The 26,933-nt window shown below is 38.9% G+C and overlaps 8 protein-coding genes and 1 non-coding gene across 11 annotated transcripts; 5 read left to right on the top strand and 4 right to left on the bottom strand.

Annotated features, from left to right (window-relative positions):
- Positions 1 to 348: 348 nt before the first annotated feature.
- On the bottom strand, positions 349 to 1,920 carry LOC130696435 (ras-related protein Rab-11A-like). Its single transcript, XM_057519512.2, has 6 exons — positions 1,670 to 1,920; positions 1,353 to 1,474; positions 1,212 to 1,285; positions 1,021 to 1,147; positions 639 to 786; positions 349 to 557 (listed from the first exon to the last, which is right to left on the bottom strand). The coding sequence occupies exons 1-6, from the start codon at positions 1,707 to 1,709 to the stop codon at positions 421 to 423; spliced, it is 648 nt and encodes a 215-aa protein (XP_057375495.1). The 5' UTR covers positions 1,710 to 1,920; the 3' UTR covers positions 349 to 420.
- A 314-nt stretch (positions 1,921 to 2,234) lies between these two features.
- On the bottom strand, positions 2,235 to 3,453 carry LOC130696438 (ATP synthase lipid-binding protein, mitochondrial-like). Its single transcript, XM_059495235.1, has 3 exons — positions 3,377 to 3,453; positions 3,064 to 3,145; positions 2,235 to 2,800 (listed from the first exon to the last, which is right to left on the bottom strand). The coding sequence occupies exons 2-3, from the start codon at positions 3,103 to 3,105 to the stop codon at positions 2,453 to 2,455; spliced, it is 390 nt and encodes a 129-aa protein (XP_059351218.1). The 5' UTR covers positions 3,106 to 3,145; positions 3,377 to 3,453; the 3' UTR covers positions 2,235 to 2,452.
- Positions 3,454 to 4,134: 681 nt separating this feature from the next.
- LOC130696434 (peroxisomal membrane protein 11C-like) lies at positions 4,135 to 5,601 on the top strand. Of its 2 annotated transcripts, XM_057519511.2 has the most exons (6): positions 4,135 to 4,252; positions 4,322 to 4,514; positions 4,585 to 4,631; positions 4,697 to 4,896; positions 4,957 to 5,023; positions 5,086 to 5,601. In XM_057519511.2, the coding sequence occupies exons 2-6, from the start codon at positions 4,395 to 4,397 to the stop codon at positions 5,351 to 5,353; spliced, it is 702 nt and encodes a 233-aa protein (XP_057375494.1). In that variant the 5' UTR covers positions 4,135 to 4,252; positions 4,322 to 4,394; the 3' UTR covers positions 5,354 to 5,601. The 2 variants fall into 2 exon arrangements, with proteins under 2 accessions (XP_057375494.1, XP_059351196.1); XM_059495213.1 differs by having other exon boundaries at positions 4,213 to 4,514.
- A 174-nt stretch (positions 5,602 to 5,775) lies between these two features.
- LOC130697080 (U4 spliceosomal RNA) lies at positions 5,776 to 5,917 on the bottom strand. The gene has a single exon (XR_009002788.1). It is a non-coding gene; the product is annotated as a U4 spliceosomal RNA (small nuclear RNA).
- Positions 5,918 to 6,188: 271 nt separating this feature from the next.
- Positions 6,189 to 7,512, top strand: LOC130696439 (uncharacterized). Its single transcript, XM_057519518.2, has 5 exons — positions 6,189 to 6,481; positions 6,617 to 6,670; positions 6,738 to 6,817; positions 6,897 to 6,950; positions 7,051 to 7,512. The coding sequence occupies exons 1-5, from the start codon at positions 6,449 to 6,451 to the stop codon at positions 7,172 to 7,174; spliced, it is 345 nt and encodes a 114-aa protein (XP_057375501.1). The 5' UTR covers positions 6,189 to 6,448; the 3' UTR covers positions 7,175 to 7,512.
- Positions 7,513 to 9,325: 1,813 nt separating this feature from the next.
- Positions 9,326 to 14,104, top strand: LOC130696436 (phospholipase A2 A2-actitoxin-Ucs2a-like). The gene is made up of 5 exons (XM_057519513.2): positions 9,326 to 9,883; positions 9,984 to 10,290; positions 10,990 to 11,041; positions 11,157 to 11,214; positions 13,531 to 14,104. Exons 1-5 carry the CDS (start codon positions 9,826 to 9,828, stop codon positions 13,677 to 13,679), a joined length of 624 nt encoding a protein of 207 aa, XP_057375496.1. The 5' UTR covers positions 9,326 to 9,825; the 3' UTR covers positions 13,680 to 14,104.
- Positions 14,105 to 16,436: 2,332 nt separating this feature from the next.
- On the top strand, positions 16,437 to 18,689 carry LOC130696428 (WD40 repeat-containing protein SMU1-like). Its single transcript, XM_057519506.2, has 9 exons — positions 16,437 to 16,559; positions 16,627 to 16,693; positions 16,772 to 16,915; positions 16,988 to 17,102; positions 17,176 to 17,594; positions 17,655 to 17,878; positions 17,950 to 18,244; positions 18,309 to 18,461; positions 18,532 to 18,689. Exons 1-9 carry the CDS (start codon positions 16,534 to 16,536, stop codon positions 18,628 to 18,630), a joined length of 1,542 nt encoding a protein of 513 aa, XP_057375489.1. The 5' UTR covers positions 16,437 to 16,533; the 3' UTR covers positions 18,631 to 18,689.
- LOC130696427 (BTB/POZ domain-containing protein 17-like) lies at positions 18,623 to 20,995 on the bottom strand. Its single transcript, XM_057519505.2, has 8 exons — positions 20,733 to 20,995; positions 20,511 to 20,651; positions 20,337 to 20,448; positions 20,086 to 20,281; positions 19,698 to 20,014; positions 19,393 to 19,620; positions 19,190 to 19,287; positions 18,623 to 19,125 (listed from the first exon to the last, which is right to left on the bottom strand). The coding sequence occupies exons 1-8, from the start codon at positions 20,850 to 20,852 to the stop codon at positions 18,835 to 18,837; spliced, it is 1,503 nt and encodes a 500-aa protein (XP_057375488.1). The 5' UTR covers positions 20,853 to 20,995; the 3' UTR covers positions 18,623 to 18,834.
- LOC130696425 (dipeptidyl peptidase 9-like) lies at positions 20,950 to 25,396 on the top strand. 2 transcript variants are annotated; one of them, XM_057519501.2, is made up of 15 exons: positions 20,950 to 21,074; positions 21,392 to 21,628; positions 21,686 to 22,041; positions 22,113 to 22,253; positions 22,325 to 22,424; positions 22,511 to 22,687; positions 22,763 to 22,946; positions 23,008 to 23,152; positions 23,211 to 23,437; positions 23,511 to 23,637; positions 23,724 to 23,896; positions 23,967 to 24,086; positions 24,146 to 24,441; positions 24,498 to 24,609; positions 24,674 to 25,396. In XM_057519501.2, exons 2-15 carry the CDS (start codon positions 21,399 to 21,401, stop codon positions 24,764 to 24,766), a joined length of 2,481 nt encoding a protein of 826 aa, XP_057375484.1. In that variant the 5' UTR covers positions 20,950 to 21,074; positions 21,392 to 21,398; the 3' UTR covers positions 24,767 to 25,396. The 2 variants fall into 2 exon arrangements, with proteins under 2 accessions (XP_057375484.1, XP_057375485.1); XM_057519502.2 differs by lacking the exon at positions 20,950 to 21,074 and adding an exon at positions 21,105 to 21,229.
- The last annotated feature ends 1,537 nt before the right edge of the window (positions 25,397 to 26,933 follow it).

The following is a 26,933-nucleotide window of genomic DNA, read 5'->3' as shown; positions in this document are numbered from 1 at the left end:
GGAGGAGCATACAGTTCGGCAAAAGAGAAAAGATATATATAGGAATCGAAAAAGGAAAAATGCTTTGAAAACGAAAAGCCGTCTTTTAAGTAGCCAGATGAAGGCCCATCAAAATAAGGAAAGTCAAAGAGAAACGGCGACGGAAAAGTCCCGATTAACAAGATCACACGCGCAACATACCGTCGATAGTGAATTTTATTTTTGTTTTTTGTTTCTATATGGACACATTGGAGAACATGAATTCCCCTTGCTTTTCAGAAGTTCCTCAACTGCAATAACGCCACACAGAACGATTTCTTTTCCCTTTTTTTTTTTTTTTTTTTTTTTTTTTGAAGAGGAATAAAGGTATAGGCTAACGATCTGTTGTTTATTCAATCGTAATGTCGTTTTGTTTTGTTACTGTTGTCTGTTTAGTATCTTTTACGCTTTGCAGCAATTGGATTTACTTCCCGAATTGGGTTCGGTTGGCGAGATTTGAATAGGACCGGAATTGCCAGGGGGGGAATCCTCATCCGGGCTGTCGTGCATCGGTCGCTGAGACACGATACGGTAGATCTCTGAATGTGACACGGTATAGTGAATATGTATTGCTACACTATTCAATTGTGAAACACGGCGGCCATATTGACATCACTAACCAGTCAGAATATTGTGAAAGGCTGTCTCTACGTTGGTACAATCCAGGGCAGATGTTTCGATGAACGACAGACTATGACGCTCGGCGAAAGCTTTCGCTTCATCAGTAGGAACAGAACGCAAGTGCCGCAAATCGGACTTGTTTCCAACCTTGAAAACATAACAAAGAATAAATAAATATAATGAAATAAATAAAGAATTACACCATCCACCAAAGCTTAAGCCAACCAGTGGTTACATAGAAGAGCAGACACAGTGACTCAGTCTTATCAGTGAAATGAGAAGATATTGCAGACTGATATCTCACTTGATTGTAATCATACAATTGGATCATGTAATATGAAAATGTTCTTGTTAAGAAAAAAAAAAAAAACACTTTTTTACCAGCATAATGACAATATTTTGGTCTGCATGATCACGAAGTTCTTTCAACCACCGCTCCACATTCTCATAGGTCAAATGTTTGGCAATATCATACACTAATAGGGCACCAACAGCTCCACGATAATAACTAATAAACAGAATGTCAATGATTAAATACAACTGTGTCTACATGACACTGAATAAAATCTTACGCAGAAGTAATTGCTCTGTAACGTTCCTGACCAGCCGTGTCCCAAATCTGAGCTTTAATAGTCTTGCCATCCACCTTTGAGGAAAAGACAAACCAAATTAAATGCTTTTCTTAAACTATATTATTAATATATTTGATCAACCTGTATGCTCCTTGTGGCAAATTCCACTCCTATAGTAGACTTGGATTCCAAGTTGAATTCATTCCTAGTAAACCTAGAGAGCAGGTTACTCTTACCGACACCGGAATCTCCAATCAACACGACTACAGAATTTGACGAAAAACGGTTAAGTTACAGGAAATGTGAGATTACCCAACTTCCGAACAGCTGATTAATACGCCTTGTTTTTTGTGGCGTTGACAGGAAATTCGTAAGACTTAACTAATTCTACTTTTAGCACTAGCCTGATGTCCCTGTATAGTTCACACTTCACATTTTTTAACAAAGAACTAAATTACCTTTAAAGAGATAGTCGTATTCATCGTCTCTGGTGCCCATAGTTGTGTGAAAGAAAGGGGGGAATGAAAATTACAAAGCACCTATACTGGCGGACAACTTGACAACGACTGTCTACCGACACCCCCCAACGGGAATTTTATTCAACACAACCCGAGACAGTAGATAGTTAACTATAAAGGAGGGAAAAATCTAAAACAAAAATGGCTAATCGTTTTAGATCATGCTAAGAATTGTTATTTAAACAGATGTTTTTGATGCACACGGATAAGGGTTGTTTCTTATCCTCGAGAATTTTGCCTATATTAAAATAATTGATGGCCACAAAATGGCGTCAGTGATGCCAGATTTTTAGAAATTCCTTTGTTATTTACTCACATATTTCTTATTTGAGTCGAGTATGAATGAATTCTATTATACACTTAAATTATCCGTTCTACGTATGATATTCATTCATACTTAAACTATCACTTACTCTCATACAGAATATTCATAGTATATCGGTAACTACCAACCTTACAACCTAACATGCTGTTAATAAAAAAACTGAACAACTATTTATAATAATCTCGTTTTTTTCATGTATTCACCAATCTACAGCAACTCGGGTTTTACATCATTGAAAGTCGTACATATCCCACACACAGCCCCTTGATGGTTACGGATGTTTTACACGTAAAGTTCCCGATATTACTACAGATTGGGATATGCACTAAGACAAATGGAAATTTACTAACATCTTTGAGGGGGGGAGAGTGAACAAGGTGACTTGGCTCTTGTTTTATTTAGAAAGCGAAGAGGAGGAGGAAAGCCATCATGAGACAGAAAAGTCCCATGGCCTCAGACAGGGCAAAACCCAGAATGGCATAAGAGAAGAGCTGCTGCTTAAGGGACGGGTTGCGGGCATAACCGATGATCAGCGAGCCGAAGATGCTGCCGATACCAGCTCCAGATCCGGCGACTCCGACGGTGGCAGCTCCAGCACCGATGAACTTGGCGGCAGAGTCAATATCTCTGGACACAGCCGAGGTCTGGATGGCGCGGATGGGGGCAGCCGACACGAGGGTCTGTTCGGGCTTGGCAACCAGAGCACTGCTCACCGGTCGCAGGTACATCTGTGATCGTGGGGCCAACTGTAAACATTAAAAGTTAAGTTAGTATGATCAAACTTATGCAGTCTTCAGTAGGTAGACTGAACTAGAAGATCAGCTGATTCTTCACAAGTTTTTAAGGTCACTTGGCCCTTTAAAACCCAGAATGCGATCAGTACTCGTACTCACAACTACTGTCTACTTTTAAAACTGTTTAACCGTAAATTTGGCTAAACCACCATTACAGTATTCACATTGTGACAAAAGTTTGGCAAGTAAATAGATGAAAAAAAAAAAATACTTACAGCGGCACGGGCAACTGGAGCGACAATCCTGGCACAGTACATATTGATATTTTCTTCGGTCGGCTGTGTGTGGACAAAGAAACACTAATACGGAGAAAATAGAACAAATCCGCCATTTTAGTTTTCTGCCGGTTATGGCGGACAGGGAATTTACGAAGTTGAAATTTCAATCTAGCAATTCGACAGAAAAAACCACACTTCTCTTCAAAAAGAAGCGATAATCGAATCGAAGATACCAGAAAAGGTGAAATTTCAGCAACGAAATTCAATTTAAGGTAGATGAGAGCAGATAATATAGAACAACTCTTCACTCACCGGTGTTGGAGTCCTGTGTGCTAGAGTCTCTCTGGCTCAAGTAAAATGGCTTAGTATAACGGGTAGAGGAGGACAGGAGGTAGGGAAAGGGAAGTGACGTTCGGCGACGTTGCCGGATCACGGATTGGTTCTTTGGAACAATGCCGAAAGACAAAAATAACCATTGGTTAATAAAAGTGCATACTTTGCGAACCCATACGGAAAAGTTATTAGCTTTTTAACATATGTAAAACCTTCCATGCTGCTTCCAAAAAAAATTCTTTTTCAAGTAGCGATTAATGTTCAGTTTTTGCGGTTACCGAATTCATCTTCATATCGACAATATGTTATTAATAATCTACTTGCAGTGCTGCTCACCAAAACTAAAGTTATCAAGAGATTATTTAAAATATAATTTTATATTATAATCATGATCTGTTCGTTCTACGTTGGAAATCCGTTCAGTAGCCAGTCACGAGGTCTGGATTAACAAGCTCAAGGTGTGTCTAAAGTAAAAATGCAACGTTGAACGGTTCACAAAATTTCTTCTGGTTTTGATTCTTGAAAAGTCTCAAACTGTTTTTTTCTTTTTCAATTTTTGTTGACATAGCGCAGATTAGTAATATCAATCGCTCCAACAAACGATGCTATCGTCAAAGATGTTCATGCGTATAAATTTTAATAAACAAAGTTAAGCATTTTATTACGTTTTTCATGATTATAGAATACTAAGCAGTGTAGAAGAAAAAAAAAGAACTTGCATCGTTCAACAATCAGTTCACCTGGGATTTCCCAGATAGTATTCAAAATCCTGGCTAGATGACTCTGTTGGATGCCGTATTTATTATTAGTAAATACACATACACCATAATCAACCAAGAATCTTTAACCTTTGGTAACATGATAAATAACAATACTCACAGATTGAAAGCAACCTTGATCAAAAATTCATCGGATGCAACAGGCTTCTTGATGACTGTGCACTACGCCTGAACAAATTTTAGTTCGTCAGTCGCCAATATACCCATGCTGACAGAATGGATTTGTCTTTACAAATTGCCTTGCGGAAATGGTGCGAGCTTTTAGATGTCCATTCAGGAAGGGATAAAATCCTGAGGATAACTGGATATATCTGCACCCTTATTTCTGATTTACCTGTAAAATTTCATTAAGTTTTTATATTTGTTGTGTCAATCATATTTTCTCTACATCAGATTTTTACTCTAGGGGACCAGAGACACTCCACTGGCCAAGAGGATGAGCATAGTAGGCAGGTGAAACAGACCAGCATTAACTACCGTGAAACAGAATGACTAAAAACTACTTAACTTTATTATAGGCAGATAAGTACCAGTAGGACCATTAACAGGCTTTTCGATGACCTTCCAATGCTCAATCGTACACTTAGTTATGGGATTGGTTCTAATGAAAAAGACCAGATCATCCGAATCTCTAACCTGTTATCAAATATCATCAATACCTGCTACTACCCACTGGAGCATATTGCTTGGGCTGGAGATCATGGAGTTTTTGCAGTTGGTAAGACATATTTCCTAATTTGCCAATAAGATTTTTGTATTAAAGGATGACACTATTTAGAGAGTAAAACATTCTGGAGAGGTGTTTCGTATTGCTGGGCTTCTTCCATGTATCTAGCAATAGTGAGGTGTGAGAGAATAAAGAAATTATTAATAAAAGCAACAAATATTAAAAATCTTTCCATTTTAGGACAGTGAGAACCATATCAATGTTAGTCCAGCACCGGCGACATACCATAAATTCTGGAAAACCTTCAGACAGTGATTGCGTTAAATTCCGTCGTGGGATTATCCAAGAACTTTTGTCACTTATTCAGCAATTGTCAGACATGGGTATAGCAGTAAATTCCATCCCTGGTTTTTTGTGGGGAGGTAAACTTAAGCCTAGGCATATTGGCTTGCTTGGGATTTTATCCACCATAATTACCATTGCCAAATTACTTCGGTTAGTGCCTTAAATCTGTTCACTTTGATTTGAAGGTCCTTATTTTTTGTTGTTGGCAGCGTTAGACTACCAATGACGTTGTAGAATTTATATTACCGTCATTGAGAAGATATTAAGTAATGTAATTTCGAGCTTCATTCAGTAGTGGAGAGTGGCGCATGTTTTTCACGACATTATTTCTTGTGATATGCTGTAGGGGGAATTTATATCACTGGGTGACGAATTGCAAACAAACAAATATACCTAGTTAAATTCTTGAAACATGCATTCATCATGTTGCCATGGTATCCATTTCACTAACCGATGATAAAAAATTTATCAGTCTCATCGGGATTAATACTTAATTTTTGTATGAAATCAAACACCATTTTTCGTATGGTTTGAAAGCACGTATACCAAATGTTCTAAGTCGCATTACTTTTTATTTCTTCACCGTCCCTTTGGGGACCTTCAAAAATTGCCGACGACGAAGAATATTTCACTCCATCGTGGCGGGGTATTGGTTAAAGTTTTCAACTAGCAATAATCGCACCTCGGGAGACCCTCATCGGTTACGATATTGCCACTGCGCAAAGCTAAAGATGTTGGGAATCCAACCCCCTTTTATTCATTCGAGCAACAAAACCTCTTATGCGAATCATTTTCCAGATGATACAAATATTTTCAAGGTTTAACATACTACTTTAACCAAACATTTATAAAAATAGAAAGTAAATATTGCAAGCATTATAGTTCATTTAACATAATTGTTATTACTTTTCACATTGGAATACAATCGCGATATTTAGTTGAAAAAAGCACACTTTGGTCGATCGCAGTACGGAACATGGCCTCCTTCATGGCTGCAGGGCATTAGTGTACCCCACTCGCACTTGGCCAGCCGAGGCTTCGAATCCCACCGAGTTCCAATCTTTTTACGCGACCAAGTCATCTCTACGGGCTTGTTTTTTCGATAATCATGGCTGAAATGGACACAAGTTGCTATAAAAACATTTTGCTTCAATTGAAACGGATCATTTGGTCAACCACAGGCAAAACAAGTTGTGTGTACATGCTACGCTGACAGTTCCGTTTGATCGATAGATCAGAGGCCATACAAATCGCGACCATGTCGGACCAGAAGGAAATCTATCAGCTCCTCGTAAGTCTTTCTTTTTCGTTTGAAACATTAGCATTTAATTGGACAAATAAGTTGTCCATTCATTCCAACTTGGTCACCATATTCATAAACATTTCTGCATTTGCATATGTTCGAACGTTTGGATTAACGCAACAGCAACTGTTGAGGAAAGAGCGGCAAAATCAATCAGAAAAAGCACGACTTGCCAAGGTAAGTGATTTATGCACAGCTGGGCACAACGCCAATTTGCATGTTTTCATGTCCGACTTACGCACAGCGTCTGGCAGCCTTACGCGACGAGAACCTACGCCTCTTGACCGAGATCGGCCACTGCCGCAACAACGTGGAAAATTTACGGTGAATCGTTTGTTTCTTTATGTACAGGGACAAGATTTGTACACTTTAATGAACTTATCGCTGCCTTTTTATCCAACAGGAAACTGCTGGCTAACGACGATCAAAAGGCTTACCACCACTACATTCACCAGAGGTACTACATTCTTATACGTACCGGAGAAATTTGATGAATAACCGTAAAGAATTTCTATTATTTTTGGAACTTCTCCATGGGGGGTTCACAAACTGAAAAGGGAGAAGATGCTGCACCAACGGCAGCAGCTCAGAGAAAAACGGGCCGATCAGCGCAAGCTTGTGGACGAATTGGATCAGCGCTTCGAGCGTCTCCAATTGGCCACTTTCCCCGTTTTCTCCTAATCAGCAGTTGCACGCCAGGAAAAAAAAAGAGCACAAATCTGCTGAAATAACAATTTAAAAAAAAAAAAAATGCCACAATCAATAACCTCGACCTCTTCAATTATCATTCAAAAACCCTTAGCGTTCTTCCTATTGGGCTAGTCCATTTGTGTATAAAAGTCCGTTAGATGTTGATTGGAATTTCATTGGCTGAGAATGCAACGTCGTGACTAAATGAATATACTGCAATGATTTGTAGTCTATAGATTCTGTACGTGCTGTAGTGAAAAAGAGAAAATTTTTCCCTGTGTGTGTATGTGTGTGTGTGTGTGTTGGCACTCTCAACGGTTTAGTTTCGGCCATACTTGGATGCTTCAACCAATTTTTCATCATTGGTTTTTTTTCTTCTTCTTCTTCGTTCGTATTTCCACTTGATGATATTCGCCAACATGATGAAGCGCTCCAGATGAATAAACAAATAGAAAGAAAATGAAAAAAAAAAAAAAAAAAAAAAAAAGAATTTCCCTCAATCCGTCAAAGCCCACTTTCTCCTCACTCACACCAGCAAACCACCACCGGCAAGATCTTTTTAAACTAACACAGCAGAGAGCAAGTTAACAAACAAAACAAAAAAAAAAAAAAAACGTATGCAATTTTTTTTTTTTTTTTTTTGAGTTCCAATCGATCTTCTTGGATATCCAAGTTATGCAGGACGAAAATCGCGTGTACGTCCTCAAACGTATCCAAACGCGCACTTTACTTGTTTTCTTGAACGTTCCATGTTTTTTGTTCCGGTGTGGAAGATGCCGAAAAGCCGCAAGATGGGAAGAAATAAAAAAATAATAAATTAGCAAGTCACGCTCGTGTGCGCTTTCACTCTGCTAAGGGCACGCGTCCATGTGCCGCCATAAAAAGAAATCAAATAAAAACACAACAACAACAAAAATTAATCTCGTGTTCTCGTTTTTTTTTTTTTACTATTATTTAAAAAAAAAAAAAAAATAAGATTCAAAGATAGCCGGGTGGAGTAGAAAAAGCAATTTGAATATACACGACATTCTGCTGAAGGTCACGAAAAGATAAAACATATTTTCAAAAGAAAAAAAAAAAAATACTGAAAAAAGACGACGGCCTTCAAAACAATAAAGTTGTTGACCTTTCCGGGCGGATGCATTTCATCCGAATGCTCGTGTCAAGCCGTACCGGCATCTGCTGCTGGAAATGGAGAGAAAGTGCTACCCAGTTTTCTCCCCCCCCCCCCCCTTGATTGCTGAGTTAGCTGACTGCCATGACGGCGTATCATCATCAGTACTGGCGTGTAACGGCCATATTATCCGATTACCAAAGATAGCTTATTACGTTTTTATATATAAGAAGAGAAGAACATTTTTGTTGTTGTTGTTGTGTGTTCCCGGCCTTCTCTCGTGTTGTTTTCGACGAGAGAAAGAACGAAGGAAAAAATGCAATAAAAAATAAATAAATACACGCTGAACAAAACACAATCGCACACGCAGAAGAAAGTGAAGGTTGCTTTTATGTTAGCTAGGACGCGCGTCATCATCACTTTCTACATAGCTTCCACACGCAAACACACCTTTGAAATGGACTTTACGTAAATACATTCAAACCCCTCCTATTTCTTTTTTTTTTTTTTAACTAACACCAACATTTTTGTTGAGATAATCTTTTCAAACTGCGTGTGTCTGTGTTTCCAGGACCCTGATGTATCAAGATTTTTAGCGTACCTGGACGACCTTGAAACATAATAAAAGGTTTACAAGTTTCTATGTGTGTGTGTGTGTTACGCATGTGGGCTATAACCAGCAATATGTAGCCTAACGCTAGTTTGATTGGCTGACATAAACGCGGACGGAAAGTGAAAATGTTCTTTCCCTTTTGATATACTACAACAACACCTGGGCCTGGAAACTCTATTTTATTTGAAAAAAAAAAAAAAAAGTCAAAAGGTGTATAGCATAGAGACGCTATACAGTTGGTGCTTTTGAGAAGAAGAAGAAGGAGGCGGAGTCTTCTGGCCGTTGGGAAAAGAAAAGAAAGAAGAAGTAAAAAAGAACAAGAAAGAAAATAATAAAAAATAAAAAAAAGAAAAAAAAAAGTCCACCTCCTTCTTCCCTTTTACTTTGATGATAAGTTCACGCTGCTGGGCCGGACCGGACGGCAGTTTTGCATCGGCCATTCTACACAACTGGTTACGAGCTTTTCGATTGCTGTTCAAGAAAAGAAACAAAAAATTCTGTTCTTGTTCTTTTTTTTTTCTTCGCTCTACCTCACCTGGTTTTTACTTCTAATTGGATAGCCTTTTACGTCGCCTGTTGTGTACGAAAAAGTGAACACACACACACGTCAATCAGTGCGCCTATTTTTCGGGTTGTGGTGGAAATCGCGATTTTCAAATCGCACAATTAAAGAAATCAACTGTAACACCCTTAAAAAAAAAAAAAAAAAAGAAAGAAAATTCTAAATCAACGATGAACAGAACGTGAAAAAAAAAGGTGTGCGGAAGCTTCGGATGTGATTTTTGTTTCTACATGTGTGCGCTCCTGATTTGCAAGTGGCCGTAAAAAAAAAAATCAATCGTGTGATACAAGTGTGTGATTCATGCCTTTATTGACTGTGACAGCACCCTCGTTTGTCTTGTTCTTCTTTAAGCTATGGTGTATCCGTGGGATAGGAAGCTGTGGTGGAGAATCTTTGCATACATCTCGTTAGGTAAATTCAATTCATCAAATAAATGAAAAGAAAACAAAAAAAAAAAAAGAAAAACAGATTGAAGACATCTCCCCTTTTTATATTTTCAAATGTAACACAGTTATCCTGGTCAGGTGCCAGCAATCATTGAAAACGAGCCCATACGAGGGAGATGGCCATCCAGCGAACAGGACACACTGGATGGGAGCGAGGGGAGACAAAGGATCGGACGATGAGATAGTGACATCGATGGCGATGGTTCAGTCAAGACGGACGGCCGGCGATGGCGCCGGCCGCACCAAGCGCGATATCTTTCACCTCTACAACATGATGAGTTGCACCACGCACTGCGATCCACTTTCCTACAAAGGTTACGGCTGTTATTGCGGCTTTCTCGGCTCCGGGCTCACCGTCGACGCCATCGACAGGTATGGGGCACTATAACGCAAGGCTTTTGTTTTGTTTTTTTGTTCTCTTCTTTTGGTTTATATATATATATATATATATACAATCTAGATACTCGCCATTGTATTTGTGTTATGTATCTATAACTCATGTCCGGGTGTGTGGCCCATCAAAGGATTTCTCTTCTTGGAAAGAAAAACAAAAATAGATTGCACTGCAGGCCGCCTTAAATTGCTGTTATGAAATGCGATAGCCACTGTTTTTTGTTTTTTTTTGTTTTTCTTTATTATTATCTCTTCCTACTCGATTTGCGGTGCTGGCGTTGCGCAAACGCAATAATAGTTCCTCCAATTTACTGGGAATTGTTTGTTATTTCATCGTTTCGACATTGGCAGTTTTTCTTTCCAGTTAATGTTATTTTATTGTTTGGCTTTTTTTTTTTTTGTCCCTCCATTAAAACTGAGCTTTTTTTTTCGCGAAATTCCTGTAGTTAACAATGGCCTTAAAAAAAAAATTGTGGAATGTAGCTATCGCAATCATTTTGTTGTTGTCCTTTTGATTATAGAAAATTATTTTAATGAACCAAAGGACAAGCATGGTTGAAAGGGAACACTTTCACATCGTGTATTAATTTTCACTTGCTCTTTTGTTTTTGTTTTTTTCTTGCTATGATACGTTGTCCTTCCGACCGTGGAAAACTGGTCATTTGAAAAATCACAAAGGTGTTGCAAGAAACACGATTTTTGTTACGGAGCAACTCCTTGCCGCCACCAGGTACATTTTTTTTTTTCGTAGACCGTTGATGATGGTTTTTTTTTTTTTTAACACATGAAAACAAAATACTAATAGAAAAATGATGTCTTCATTTGTTTGCATTTGCATATGGCAGTCGCTTATCTACTTTGTTCCGTACAAATGGAAATGCAACGGCGGCCATCCTTATTGCGGTAACATTTCAAACATTTCCAACCGACTGACTGTGTAACTCTTGGACAATCTCTTTTTTTCGACGATGACAAAACAATCTAATTTTTTTTTTTTTTAACCCACCGTTCACGTTTGACTGCAGAAGACAACGGGTTGCTAATTTGGGCGTTCAAACCTTCACGAAAACAAAAAACCTTTCACTCTCAGACAGTTTGGCGTTGTGTGTCTGCAAAGGTGTGCAACAAATCAGGTGTTGATATTATTCAAAAAGGCAAAATTTCTCCCCTTTCTATCGTCCTTCACTTTAGGTGAAAATTTCACGTTTAGCATTTCCCCGAATTAGTTTGATTTATTTTTTTTCCCCGTTGTGAAGGTCGTAAATAGACGAGTATAGACAAGCTGCGAATCAAGTTCAGGTGAAAGCAAAAAAAAAAAATACCTTTCTTCACACCTTATCGTCCGACATTGTATAAAACATCGTCACACATGGATCGCGCCCACCATAGTCTCTTTAACCTAAATATCGTCGTTTTCACATCAACTAAATGCTTTTTTAAAACGGACAATTTCATATTACACGCCATAACGTGCTCAATTTTATCTTTTGAAAGTTTTGTTTTTGAAAATGATTACGAAAAGGCGCAGCTATCATCGCAACGTTTTTATTGACTCTTACCGAAAGCCGATGGGCAGTGAAAGTGGACCGGATAGGCGTACGTCTCCTATGTGAAAGAGGCCGTCCATTTTCTTTAGACATTTTTTCTTATTTAAAAAGAATAATCCATTTTCCGGTGCGCACCGGCGAACACTATATAGACGAACAGCAGTAGCCGTACATACCAAAAAGGCTAAAGAAAACAAAAAAAAATGAATTTCTCTCAACTTGCGCAGCAACTTTCTCTGATATCGCGCGTTCTTTCTTAAAAGAAATGCTGCCAAAAACAGAAAAACGTTGTGTTTTATTCTAACATTTCTTCTTCTTTCTTTGGGTTGGCGTTTAAAAAAATTTAAAAAAAATGAGAAGAAGAGTCGGGAAGTCAATAAGACAGTACTAAGTATGTATCAGTCGTGTTTGGTTAGAAAGAGACTTGAGTTGAAGTCGCTTGGTTCGTCCCTTTTGATTTGAGAAAGTAGGGCCCGGGCCCCGCGTCCGTCGTCCTCCATTGATCGTTTCTCTTTACAGAAGGAGAAGGTGAGGGCTTACATTACGGGCCCCAACCAACAACAGAAAACTTTTCTCTCTCTCTCTCTCTTCTCTTACTATTATATTTGCATCCCCCCTTTTTTTTTTGTTGAAAAGAAAATGAACTTTCCCCTGCCGATTGCCGTAACTGGCTACCCTTATTGTTGTACAACAGCCAGCACAGTAGGCTAAGTTTTTTGCCTTTTAAATGTTAAGTAAGAATAGCATTTTTTTGTTGTTGTTGTTGTCAGTGAATTCATCGTTGGACGGTAAAGGAAAAGTGAGCGTTTTGGCTCCACCAATGACATGGTGCTCGAAAGAAAATCTTTTAAAGTTAAAATCAATTATGCGATTTGTTTTCTTTCTTTTTGGAGTGAAAGTTTTTATTCCTTCTTTCCATGTGAAAGAAAGCTGACCGGAGCATCTTTATCGTTAAATGTTAAAGGCTTTAAAAGAATAGTGTCATCATCTTGTTCAGCAAAACACACAAAAAAAAAAAAAAAAAAAAACAAGGATCTTTTCTCATTGTCTTGCTGGGTTTTTTTTTAGGGTCAAGGTTTCCTCTTCTTGTTCACTTTCGGCAGGTTATTGAAGTCAACGTGATTAGTAATCCCTTCAAAAGCAACCAGGCAACGGCAAACAGAGTAAGTCGCACAGGTAGAAAGGGTTTTTTCATTTATGGTAAGCCCTTAACCAACCAACTTGTGGCTATGTTCATTGCAAAATTCTTCCCTTCCTGCAGCGAACCAAACGGTCGGTCCACGATGGTTAGTGAAATTAAAGAAGCTGGAAAGTGAAAAGAAAAATGGGGTTGTGTTTTGGGTTCCTAAGGTATTTCGCTAGCGTATCCAATGAGGGGATCACTTTCACTCGGCCGTGACGCCATGCACACGAGAAACACGCACTGCGGAATTGTGCCGACCATTTTTCCTTCTTCCTGTCTATACAGGAAAGGGAAAGTCTCTTACGTATTCACGGGGACGCCCAAAACTTAATGTCTGTGTCCATAACATTCTTTTTTGTTTTCTTTGCAGACTTTTATTTTTGTTCAGACGGTCAGCCGTTATGCCATTCTATTTTTTTTTTTTTTTTGACAGAGAACATGTTTTAATCAGTCTATTTTTATTTAAATAATTGTTTCGTTCAAATCTAGTCACGGGATACGGGCAAATGAAGGCTAGCGACATTTGCGCACATCACCTGTGCGAATGCGACCGACAGTTCGCCGAATGCATCCGTAATTATCCGTGCCCGGCGAAGAAGACTACCTGCCCGTCCAACCCGCTCAGAAGTCTCGGCTAAAACAAACAGCATGAAAAAACGTGGTTTAAAAATTTGGCAGCAAAAACAAAAGATTGAAATCAATTACACGCGCATAGCCATAATTCTATTCGTTATCTTCGAAATGAAGTGCCCATTCGAATAACTTGATTCGCATTTGTGGTATGCCTTTTTTTGTTTTGTTGCTACGTGTAAATGATTCTCTCTTTTTCCACCTTTGTTTTTTTGGTTTTTTTTTTTAAAGAACCTCACAACCCGCCTGTCTCTTTAAACGTTTCCTGCCTTTTGTTTTGTTCCCCGTGTTCAAAAGCACTGCCCACATGAGTGCTCTGCCTACATTATCTTTGTTTAATTCCTTCCCATCCTTTTGTATTGAGTTTATTTTTTTCGCTACACATTTTTTTTTGCTATAAGATTTTGAATAATAAACAGAAATGAAATGGAAAGCTCAATTTTCAAAGCCTTTTTCCTCACCTCCAAAATATACGACCAATGTTAAAAGCAGCCCACCTCTTCCAAATGTCGAGGCCAAACCTTTTCTAGAGAGGATGAAATGGAAAGTGAGTCCTTGAACACAACGTCCCTACGTCGAAAGGGAGAAAATGTTGTTTTACTACCTGTGTGCACAGTATGCAGGGAATTGATGTACGTTCATCGGGGAAGTCTACCATACAAAGTACGTATCTTTGAACCCAATATCTGTAGGGTTGTTGAAACCTCTAACTACTTGGCCTTGACTCTTGTCACGTACCTCAATGCAAAGTCAGAGGTGAAAAGACGATGAGCAATAGAGAGAGGGGGGGGGGGTTAGGTTAAAAGGAAAAAAAAAAATAAGTAGGCCATAAAAAAAAAAACTTGTATGACAAGCGGGCAAAAGAGGCACTCATGCGGAGCGACAAGGAAAATACGAACCTCTATTGGATACAGTCTGTTTGACCAAAGTGGACGGGTCGCCACCATTTCCAGCTGCACGGGTCTAGTGATCTAGGTGAAGGGCAAGACAGAACAGTCAGACCAGACAGAAATCACTCTCACTTTCTAAAATGGAAAAACTATTTTTTTTTTTGTTATTTTATTTTAGCCGATGGTGTTTTTGGGGGGAAGGGAGAAATGTATTTTTTTTTTTTCCTTCCCCGTCTCTCTTTCTTCCATGAATGTTATGTCATCCGTAGAAAGAGAGAGAGAAAAAAAAGGCACTCTCCCCTAGCCATTTCTTTTCCTTTTATTACCCAACAGTTAACAGGCACGAGAAGTCGGGAATGGGGAAGCAGAGAGTGGAAAACAGACAGTTAACTAACTCTTGATTAAATACAAAAAGAAAAAAGGCAAAGACAGCTCTATCCTTTCCTTTTCCATTGTTGTTGGTTTTGTTTCCTTCAGCAAATTAACTATGGCAACAGCAGGCTAGAACTTTCCCCACTTTTCCGTTGAAGGATGTCGCAAAGACTCTTTGACTGTTTTATTAGGTGACTTTCCAATCTTTTTATAAAATACAAGGTGTACGAATTAGTCTGAAAATTCCCCCGTTTATGCATAAAGAAATAACGATTCGATTGCAAAAAGCCTTGCCAAAAGGTATGTTGTTATCGGGTTGCACTGGTCGAGGCGAACCGGTAGCTAATCAGCTGAATGGCAATGCACGAAATTCTGTGCATAAATAAATTATTCATAAGGTTGGTGACAACACGACGAAAATTAGGTGCGGCACGCCCGTGACTCGGTTTCATAGAAAATGGGTTGTTTGTGGAATATATTTGACTAGTGTGTTGCTAAACGCGAAAAAAAAATATATTTAAATAATATTACACCGAAGATTAAGTAAGGGACAGGGATAACGGGTGCGTTGCTAAACGTAAAAAAAAATTATATAAATAATATAATAATAAAGAAAATAATGAATTAATAATTATCATAAAATTAATAAATAATATAACAATTAAAAAAATGATAAAATAATAATAATAAATAATATAATACCAAAGATTCGAAACCGAAGAAACAGAATAGCAGCCGCGAACTATGCTACAGCGCCATACTTCACTCATTTGTTTTTATACATAAGACACCTAGTTGAATTGGTGACACCGAAAACAAAATTTGGTTGGGATGTGCGGTCCTGGCACAGTGGTTATCACCCACGCTTTGTATTCTGTCGGTCCCGGGTTCAAGTCCCGCCACCTCCAACTTCCAAGCCCTCCATGCTCTCCTCCCACCACCCTCTCCTCCCTCCAATATCATCATTCAAGATACGCAAGATTCTTCATCTCACATCTCACTTCATCTTCATTGGATTACGCAACATTCAGCATCTTCATTACAGCGGATTCTCAAGATTCTTCATCTCATCGCTTCGGACATCATCTACAACGCTCAAGAAAGAAGAAGAAAAAAGAAAAAAGAAGAGAAGAATGAAAAAAGAAGAGAAAAAAGAAGAGCCATGCCTACTATAAAGGGCTAATAATGGCACAAAAAAACGATCTGTAGTACCGTTCACTACATGTTAAAGATCGCAACCAACAAACTGAAGGGTAGAGAAGAGGTAATCGTGGACTGTAGGTTGTTCGTAAGCCTCCCCATGGCCACTAGGTTCATGGATGCAGGCAGCTAATTATCGGAATATGTGACCCTCTTCGATACCAATAAGTTTTTGTTTTAGTACGGCAGGATAAATTTAGATAGGCAGGCTAAATAAATAAATTAATGGCTAATAAATAATTAACAACATTAAATACAACCATTATTGCAATTGATTTGAATTTTAAGTGCGTGAAGCGTACTTTTGCCTCCGCCCCTAGATGGCTCTTCGGAGAAATAAACTTCTGACAGCAGAGAGGAAGCTAAGTTTATTAACAATCATTCAAAACCACATTAGAAAATGTCTATTGAAATTGAATCAGCCGAGTATGTAAAATATATATATTTGAATAGCTTTGTGTCCTTTATTAAATCAGTTTTCTCATTTCTTTAGTGTCATTCGTCTTATCCAGCAATTTCTGAAAGAGTCGAATTTGATGAGGACTCTTCAAATTCTCCAGGTAAAGCATGCCGCCTATGTTTATGCTTCTGCAGACAGCGCCAATAATTAAAATTACTGAACATTACATTATATTAAGGATGAAACAGGCATTTCACTCAACACAGTTGACTCAGTGGAATCTTTTGCAGATGACATTCTCAGTGGACACTGGGATACAGTTTTAAAAGCAACACAGTCCCTTAAACTTCCAGACAAAAAATTAATTGACCTTTACGAGCAGGTACCATATCTGTTACAATTATATCATTACTACAGTCAATAAATGATAATTTTCCAACCCACACTTTTCTAGGTTGTTTTAGAACTAATTGAACTCCGTGAGTTGGGAGCAGCCAGATCCCTTTTACGTCAGACAGATCCAATGGCCCTTATGAAACAACAAGAACCTGACAGATACTTGAGCTTAGGTTGGTTTTCATGAATTAGGCTGTTCATTATCTTTCATCAATAGCACTTTTCTTGGCTCACTGCCTTTCACAGAAAACCTACTGGCTAGATCTTATTTCGACACACGTGAGGCATATCCTGAAGGAAGCAGTAAAGAAAAGCGGCGGGCGGCTATTGCTCAAGCCTTGAGCGGAGAAGTATCAGTCGTACCACCGTCTCGTCTACTCGCTCTGCTTGGCCAATCATTGAAATGGCAGCAGCATCAAGGGTTGTTGCCTCCTGGAACTAGTATCGATCTTTTCCGCGGTAAAGCAGCCATCAAAGAACAGGAAGAAGAGCAGCCACCTACCCAACTTACAAAGCACATCAAATTCGGTCAAAAATCACACGTTGAGTGTGCAAAATTTTCACCTGATGGACAGTATCTCGTAACTGGTTCTGTCGATGGTTTTATTGAAGTTTGGAACTTTACCACCGGCAAAATTCGAAAAGATCTCAAATATCAAGCTCAGGTAATTTTTAAGCCTGTTTTGTACATGTACGCTGCTTACATGTGTTCGTTCAATCAACAGGACAACTTTATGATGATGGAAGACGCTATTCTTTGCCTAACCTTCAGTCGCGATTCTGAAATGCTAGCTAGTGGCTCACAAGATGGAAAAATTAAAGTATGGAAAATTCAAACAGGTCAATGTTTGCGGAAATTTGAAAAAGCTCATAGTAAAGGTGTGACTAGTATGCAATTCTCTAAAGACAACAGTCAGTTATTGACAGGATCATTCGACATGTCCGTCAGGTATCCAAACGTGTTTCTTAGGGGATAGAATCTAAAGACCCTAATAACCGTACGAACATTTTGCTTTGCAGAATCCACGGTTTGAAATCCGGCAAGACACTCAAAGAATTTCGTGGCCATACTTCTTTCGTCAATGAGGCCATCTTCACAGCAGACAGCCATCATGTATTGAGTGCTTCGTGTGATGGCAGTGTTAAAGTTTGGAGTATGAAATCGGGCGAGTGTGTCTCCACGTACAAATCGCTAGGTGGTACAGCCAGCGGTGATTTAACAATTCATACTATTACCATCCTACCCAAAAACCCAGAACAATTTATCGTCAGCAACAAAAGCAGCACCGTAGTTATCATGAACATGCAGGGACAGGTAAACGATTATCTTAGATGTGTCACCTACAGCGCACCATTCAATCTATGCCGAAATTTTAAAGATTGTTAGGTCGTTTACGAGCGGTAAGCGCGATGGTGGTGACTTCGTTTGCTGTACTTTATCTCCGAAGGGCGAATGGATTTACTGCATCGGTGAAGACATGGTTCTTTACTGTTTTTCAATTGCATCTGGCAAACTTGAAAAGACGTTGACGGTACTACTATTGCTTCTTTCTGCTACGTTTTTTAAGTACTAATTCCTTCGGGGATGTGTGGGTTGCTTAGGTACACGAGAAAGAAGTCATTGGCATCAGCCATCACCCACACCAAAATCTTTTATGTACCTACAGTGAAGACGGATTCCTGAGAATGTGGCGACCTTGAACACATTGACGGATCTATTTCAATGAGAATAAAATACAAGTGTCGTTTTTGTGAAAGTAAAGTTAATCTTCATTGGAAGCCAAACTCAGCATTATTCAGTTGAACAAGTATGGTAATCACAAGTTTTATTTTTTATATAAATATTTGTGTGCTGTTTTTCTTTCTTGTTGGTTTATTCGTTTGATGGTTCTCCTTTCTAAGGTATCATCTTTCTCTACGTTTATACGGTCGCTGAGGTAGAATGATAAGTTGGACCTTAAGCGTATCTCGCCGGGGTCCAACAAGGAAAGGCGATGGAGGACTGTTCGGCTGCGTCTGGCCACAATCAAACCTGTCCGGATTGATATCAGAATACGGAAGAAGGTTCTCGTATCGCAATACAGGCTCTTCCGGTGAGAATATAAAATTTCGCACCGTGGTACTCCGCACATGTTCCACCCCCCCATGTACGCCGTAAACGAGCACAGCCACGCGAACATGGGCTTCGTTTGGTTCCTAAAATTAATTAACAACAGAAGTTTTAAGATAATTTAAAAACAATTCAATAAATTCCCATTACCTTAAGCATGACGGAAAGCCGTACGGTGCGCAGTACCGTTTCTGGGATTTCGATATTCCCTTGCCACACGATTAAACAACAAGGCCGAAACCAAACTCCTATGTAAATAGTATTTTATTTTATTTATTATTATAAGTTTTCATTGTTTTAAAAACAGTTTCGTTAAAATTTAAAATCTAGGTATCGCATTGAATAGGTCATACCTTTAGGCGAAAATTCGATTACCCATTCATAGGCATCTGTTTCGAAGTCGGCACACGACGTTGGAGAAGAGAGCAACAGAGTTCGCGTATGATAGGGCTGCAAAGATGGGAAGTTTTCCAGTGTGATGTGAGTGCCCCACTTTTCTGAAGTGTAAAGGCGTGGGGTGAACAACTGGGAATCGGGGCTATTCTGCTGCAACAATGCTTCTGTGAAGTGCTCTTTTTGACCTGTAAATTTTTAACGAGATTTGATATAGTCGTAAATGTAGGCGTTTGAATTTTGGTTAAACTCAGAGTATACTCACCTGAATGAAAGGCCATAGCTATTGCCATACGCTCGACGAAAAATTCCTTATATCGTTGAGTTAGTGAACATAGAAGCAGATCAGCCAACTGTCTCGGAGTCATCATGGGGAACCTAACATATGCAAAAACCTGACGAATAAGGTTTTCATTGTGGTCATCCTGAGCCTCTATCCACTTGACTAGACAGTGGAAAAGAGTCATTTCATCATAAATGGCCAGGTCATCCATGTGAATCAGAGATATTAACACATCCACTTCGCACGTTCCAAAGTCGTCCTGGGTGGCCACGGTTTGAAAGTTCCACCGAACATAGTCACTGCCACACAATACAAGAAGCGTTAACCACAGAGCTATTACCATAATCACGTAAAATAACTTCCTTCTTACCGACAAGCATTTGCCAACTGCTGATGGCCACACGCGAAACTGTACTGTAGCCAGTTCATTAGTTGGTTGCATCTTGACGCAGATGGGATGTTTTCTATCATGAAATTTTTGCAAAGGCTCATCAAGTCAAGTACATTATACTTGTCAGCTAAAGCCATTACTGGCATCACAGTTGCATGAGAGATTTGTATACGTCCTGCAATAAATATACATGTAATATTGGCTAGGGTGTTTTTAAGAAAATCAAATACCTGTATAGAGATAAGCCAAAAAGTCACCAAATACATTACAACATTGAGATGGCTCTTGCAATGTTATTCTTTTGTTGTGTGATTCTGTCCAATTTGGGTTCATTAACATAACCTAATGTACAATAATTTATTTAATGTTTTACATAAACAAAAATATGCAAAAAAGGAGTTTACATGGAAGACTTCACTAGAGGCACATAATATCAGGCGATGAGCAAGGTAATCTTTTCCACCAACTACCAAGCACACATCATTCATCAACTTTTCTGCATACAATTTGGCTATTTTGTTAAGAACTGTTGATGAGTTGTCCACCTGTAATTGATAATGGGTTTGGTTGTTAATTTTTATCAAACTTAATAGGTAAAAAAAAACTTAAAAGAAAAAATTACACACTTGTAGTCCATCAATATGAACCTCTTGCTGGGATGATTCATTCTGCTGAGCCTCTGTGTGCTCCCTTGTACTATAGTAATCATGTTCATTTAATGGGCCTGGTCGATTTTGGTGATTCATGATAATAAGTCTTTCTTAGAATTTTCATCCAGAATTTTCATTCGATTATTTTAGGTACACTCAGCACGAATGAAAAGATCTCGCAAGAAGCGTTTCACCGAAACAACAATATAGCAGACTACACGGAAAGCAATCAGCTGGGACTGGAGTTAAACTACTGCTGTCAGCTTCCACAGAAACAAGGTGTCATCGTTTTGACATCTTTCGAAAACTTCCTAGTTGGTGAGCCAGTGCCCGCTTTTGAAAAAGTTTTCTTGCTTTTATCAAACAAAAAAACAGAAGGATATCCTTGACCAAGGGTAGATAAATTTAAAAGGAATCGTTATTCTAACCCTTTTGTGAAAGGATTAAGTAGTGATTATTTACCGAAAAAAGAGGTAGTTTTCAATCAAACCTATAAAAATAAGTTTCTAGGCTACAGCCAGTATAAATTTGCGGTCTTTTTAAACTGCGACTTCCATGAAAAGTTTATTAAGTTTCCATTAGCTTACTCAAAATTAATGACACAATGTTTTAAAGCAATCTTTTGTCCACTCCAGGACTTGGATGATGGAGGACAACAACCTAAGCAGTTCCCGAACAAAACACTGGGGTGATTTGAAGCAGGCGGTTAGGGAACTAAGACGCCAAATATCCTGCCTTTCTTCCAGAGTACCATCATCATTTTCCTTCAGACAGCTCTCACCATCAGTAATCAGGATTTATTTTCTGTGTTCACCATCAAATGGTCGGGAAACAACACTATTTTTCTGTGATGTGGATTCTAATTTTTCTTGGTAATTGCTTGTCTCAACATGGAAATTATTTTATGTTATTAAAGCTGAAATTTACAGGGAACTTGAAGGTTCTCCCCTTGTTTGGCATCCAGCAATAGACTCAAATTTTCAAATGTTGCCTTCAGTTGGGAAATTTTCCAAAGAAGAGCAGTTGCAATGGGAACGGAAGAGATTAGTTACCTCTGGGATTACATCTTATGAGCTTCATCATGAAACAGGGAGGCTTATATTTCCCGCCGGTGGATCCATGTTCCAGTGTTTGGATCCCGGTAACCATGTCGTAAATTTGCAGCCAGTACAACTGGAAACAAACTGCGGTGGAGCTCGTCTCAATTGCCAAATTTGTCCTAATATGTCCGAATTAGTGGCCTTTGTATCGAATTCAGATGTTTGGGTTGCACACACCGATTCAGGTAAAAACAATTAGAGTTAATTTACCATGTGGTGGTTGCTACCAATCTTGTAAAATGTTATCTTATTTTAGGAAACGAACAGCGTCTAACGTGGGTTCACACCAACAAAAATAGCTTGGCTGCAGATCCATTAAGCGCTGGAATCCCTTCCTATGTTATTCAAGAAGAATTCTGTCGCTTTCAGGGGTTTTGGTGGCAGCCTGTAATGACCGGTAACCTTTGAACATTTCTCTGCAAGCATTCCAGTTGGCATAACTCATTAATTTTTTTTAATTCGGCAAAGACGATGTTTTTCGTATCTTAGTAGAAGAAGTTGACGAATCCGATGTAGGAATAATTAAGTTTCCGAGCTTTAACGGTGACGGGGGCTTGGAAGAATACAGGTTTGTATCGTCATTTTAATTTTCTCCACAAGTTTAATAACATGGTCTGTAAATAAATGAAAAAAACAAAAAAACAATAACACTAGATTCCCAAGAGCTGGTACTCCCAACGCCAAGTCAGATCTAAAGATGGTCACCTTTCAACTCAGTGACAAAGGCGAATTTGCTGATATTCAGTTACTTGAATTACGACAACCACTAGGGATAATGTTCCCATCAGCCGAGTATTTGACTCGAGCGGGGTGGACACCTGACGGAGAAAAGTAAGTTTCTGTACTCAATCATTTGCAATTGCATTTTATTCGAAGTGTTTTTTCTTATTCCTCTCTGTTCAACAGTGTTTGGGTCCAACTTGTAGACCGCTTACAACAGAAGCTTGATCTAGTGCTGATTCCAATTCATCTTTTTCGCCCTTGTCGTCCAATTCGGAGGAATGTAATTGAAAGCAGTATGTCTGCACCGACACTATGCCGGCACCCAGCCCAAATTTTGTGCAGTGTCTTCAGCCAAAATTGGATCAACGTAACAATAGGCCAGAGCAACTGCTTTTAATGAATTTTTTTAGTATTGATAATATTTTTAGGTCCACGATATTCTACATTTTTTACCAACGGATGAGTCAGATATGATGCGATTCATATTTGCCACGGAAGAATCTGGCTTTCGTCATTTGTATCTTTACACGGTTCAGCTTATTCTATCTCCAAACAAGACGTCTAATACTGACGGTAAATTAACATGGAGTGGAACAGTATTTCATAGACGACTTAATGCTATTTCTTTCAGGAGTTTGTCGTGCGGCACAAATCGACAAGCAACAATTAACTAGTGGGGAATGGGAAGTGTTAGACCAGTGGCTTTGGGTTGACCACAAATTCGGCCTGGTCTATTTTATGGGCTTACGTGACTCACCGCTGAGCTCTCATTTGTATGTCACTTCTTATATTCGACCCAGCTCAAACATCGTCCGTTTGACGCAAAGTGGCTTCTCACACACTGTTTCTATGAACAAGGTATCAATTGTTAAAAACAAACAGCATACAGGTCTCAATCGTTCACACTGCTTTATATTTCACTAATTCAAAGGAATGCACAATATTTGTGACGGTCTACAGCAATACTCAGTCGATGCCGGCCTGCCAAGTAGTAGCCTTGGAACCTCCCGCCGATTTAGTTCATCCTGTACCGTTGGCTTTCTTAGTCGAACCTGCCCGTTAGTTTCAACGAAATTTATTGCAGTTTATTATAAAGCAGTATAATTATATAGATTTTTTTTTACAAATTATAAATCAAAATCAGTTCCAGACCAATGGTATCAGCCACCAGAACTATTCAGCCATGTGATCTCCTCTGGTGACAGACTTCATGGAATGATTTTTCGGCCGCACACCTACAGGCATGGACAAAAATACCCAACCGTTCTTAATATTTATGGGGGTCCTGAAGTCCAGTTGGTCACCAATACTTTCAAGGTGGGTAAAATCTATTTCAAAAGGGGAAAAGAGTCCCTTTAAAATTTTCTAAATTTAACCCCTTCAACAGGGTTTACGACAATTAAGACTGCATATGTTGGCCGCACTGGGCTATTGTGTTCTGACGATTGATTCAAGAGGTTCTCAGAATCGAGGCGTAAATTTCGAAAGCCACATTAAGGGACGATTGGTAACTAACTTGTTTTAACGTTGTACTTTCCTTGTTTAACATACTTTGGCTTATAACAGGGCACAGTTGAGCTTCAGGATCAAGTTGAAGTGTTACAATGGGTAGCCGAAACAATGGGCTGTATAGACCTCAACCGCGTTGCTATTCACGGTTGGTCTTACGGTGGCTATCTCAGTTTGCTGGGATTGGCCCAGTACCCACATGTATTCAAGGTGGCAATCGCTGGAGCACCGGTCACTTCATGGAACTTGTATGATACCGGTTACACTGAAAGATACCTTGGCCAGCCACAAATCAACCAAATTGGCTATAAAAACGGAGCAGTACTGAGCTACATAAACCAATTCCCCGACCAGTAAGAGATTCGGCAATGAAATATTTCGTAGTGTCTAACAATGCTTCTACGAACAGAGAGAACCGGTTGCTGATTATTCATGGGATGATCGATGAAAATGTGCATTTTGCCCACACTAGTCAGCTAATTAATGCGTTAGTCCGAGCTGGGAAACCTTATCAGCTTCAGGTATGTAAAAACATATTTTTTTATTGATCCAAAAAGTTACATATTTAATTAATACTTCATACAGGTGTATCCGAACGAGCGTCATAGTTTGCGGCATCTCGACGCTAGCGAGCATTATGAAACCGTCTTGCTTACTTTCTTACGCAATTGTTTATAGACTAGATTGAAGAAGAAAGTGGAATATCCGTTGATAGAAAGTGGTTCTTAGTTTTATGACAACCCACCCTGTAATAATGACCTTGTGTTTGTGTGTGTGTTGAGTTAATGTGACTGTGATTCATCCATTGTTGCGCAGAAGTTTTATCACTGCCGTCATTTGCCTCAATGAAGGCTCTACAATGTTTCAGTATCGTCATCACTCCAGACGAAGGGTGTTTCTCTTTCAGAAAAATTGTACAGCAGATGCAACCCATCAAGAACGGCACCTTTTTTTAGACATTGTGTTTAGATATATAGCCTATATATTTTTCTTCTTCTTTCCTCCTCTGTGTTGCTGTATGACCAGTGACTCTGTTATTTCGAGTGATGAAGCGTGGTCATGGTGAAGTTCTTTTTGCTATCTCTTTTGCTTTGCAAAAACATTCGGGCTAACTCTTTGGTGTATCAGCAAGGGATTAATGTTACAAAGCATCGGCTTTTGGTGAGTAAATTGGCAATTGGTTTCCTTTGAGTCCACGTTATTTTGTTGTTTTTCCAAATCCTTTGTCCTATTTGCCAGTTTATTATTCCTTTACTTTAACGGTTCGACTGTACTGTTCTTTAATAAAATAAAATTCCTCGCCAACAATCCAAATGCTTGAATTTCCCTACAAGAGTTCTGTTAATTACGGACACCGAAAACGACATCTAGCGTTGAAACTGGCAATATACATCGATTGCACTACAGTGACAAAGCTATTTAGTGGGAAAAGGTAATATGGTAAAATCTGTTGCCTCATGGATTGTACATGGCTCTTTAGTGTCTTTACTACTACTACTACTATTAATCTTTTTGTTCCTGAAAAAGTTAGTTTGTTTAAAATATTTTTTGTTCATAATGCATTCTTGAAATAACTCAGTTAAAAGGATTTCATTTTCTTATTGGCTGCCAGCAAACGATTACTTTGATAAATATTTGTGAATCACCCCTGGTTATGTTGTAAGTTTTACCATTTTTCACTGGTGTTTTCAGTTGTGATTGACCAAACATCACGGAAAGGATACAGCAGGAAAATTCAAGTTCAGGCTTAAAGTTTTTTACCTTTTTTTATCTTTTTAAATTCTTCTTCTGACATGTTTATTATTCTGTTTTCTAATCTCCATTATTGGATAACAGGTATGCTAATAACTGAAATCAAGAGTTCATTGGGTCAGCTGAAAATTTTTTTAAAGACATCTATGCCACATTGCACTGGGTATGTGTCGTACAATTGTTCACTGAACCATTGGATACGGAAATTCTAACGGGAAACAGCAAATAATGGCATAGCCTTATGGAAAACAAGTATTCCTTTGGCTTTTGCATTGTTTTGCACACGGTTTGTGTATTTTTTCCTACTTCAATATTATTTAATAACTGTTTTCTGGCGATATGCTAACTTACCTTTCTACTTATTTATACTAAAAGGATATTAGCCATATCGGAAAGGAACACCTCTACTGAACATAAAATTTTCTGTTACCATAAATAATTGGGTGTTCATACTATGTTGTGTTTGGATTTCACTTAGAAATTCTGTCAGAAGCGTTTCAAGTATAAACCCCTAGAAGGATTACACACAATACTGTTTAAAGTAAGTTCCACGAGCAAAACCGTTATGTATTGATTTGCTTTTGTTTTGCCTTTTTTAGGTGTATAGCCATAATAGATCGGAAATGAGGCTTCAAAACGAGGCTGGATTTTATTGAAGCTGACGTTTGGAAACACGATTGAAATTACCCATGGAAAGAGCAACATTAGCTCGCATTATGGTATTTGATATACATAAATTGAAGTGCATATCTGGGCTCCCTTCTTTTCTGTGGCCCCGTTTCCCCTAGATTTGTAATAAGCCCGTAGGGGGTCATGCCCCTACTGTGATCAGCAGTAACGGTTGTGAGTGCGCTGTCCGGAAAGGGGACGTGGGGGTCCCCCTGGCTCGGTGATATCTTTTGGAGGGCTTTGGGGCTACCCACAAATCCGAATTAACGGTTAATCGCTCACGTAAAAGCTTGTCCGCAACCTTCGCTCTTTTTCCGGCTTCTCTTAGCCAAGCGTCAGCTGATGTAGTGTCTCCCCCTACCTTGGTTGACAGCAACTTTGAAATCGGCTATTTTGTCATTTTAAAGTTGCAAGTCTTTGGATT

Source organism: Daphnia carinata, chromosome 5 (assembly GCF_022539665.2).
Source record: "Daphnia carinata strain CSIRO-1 chromosome 5, CSIRO_AGI_Dcar_HiC_V3, whole genome shotgun sequence".
NCBI lineage: Eukaryota > Metazoa > Arthropoda > Branchiopoda > Diplostraca > Daphniidae > Daphnia > Daphnia carinata.
Note: the sequence above shows the minus strand (reverse complement) of the source record. Positions and strands in the feature narration are given on the sequence as shown.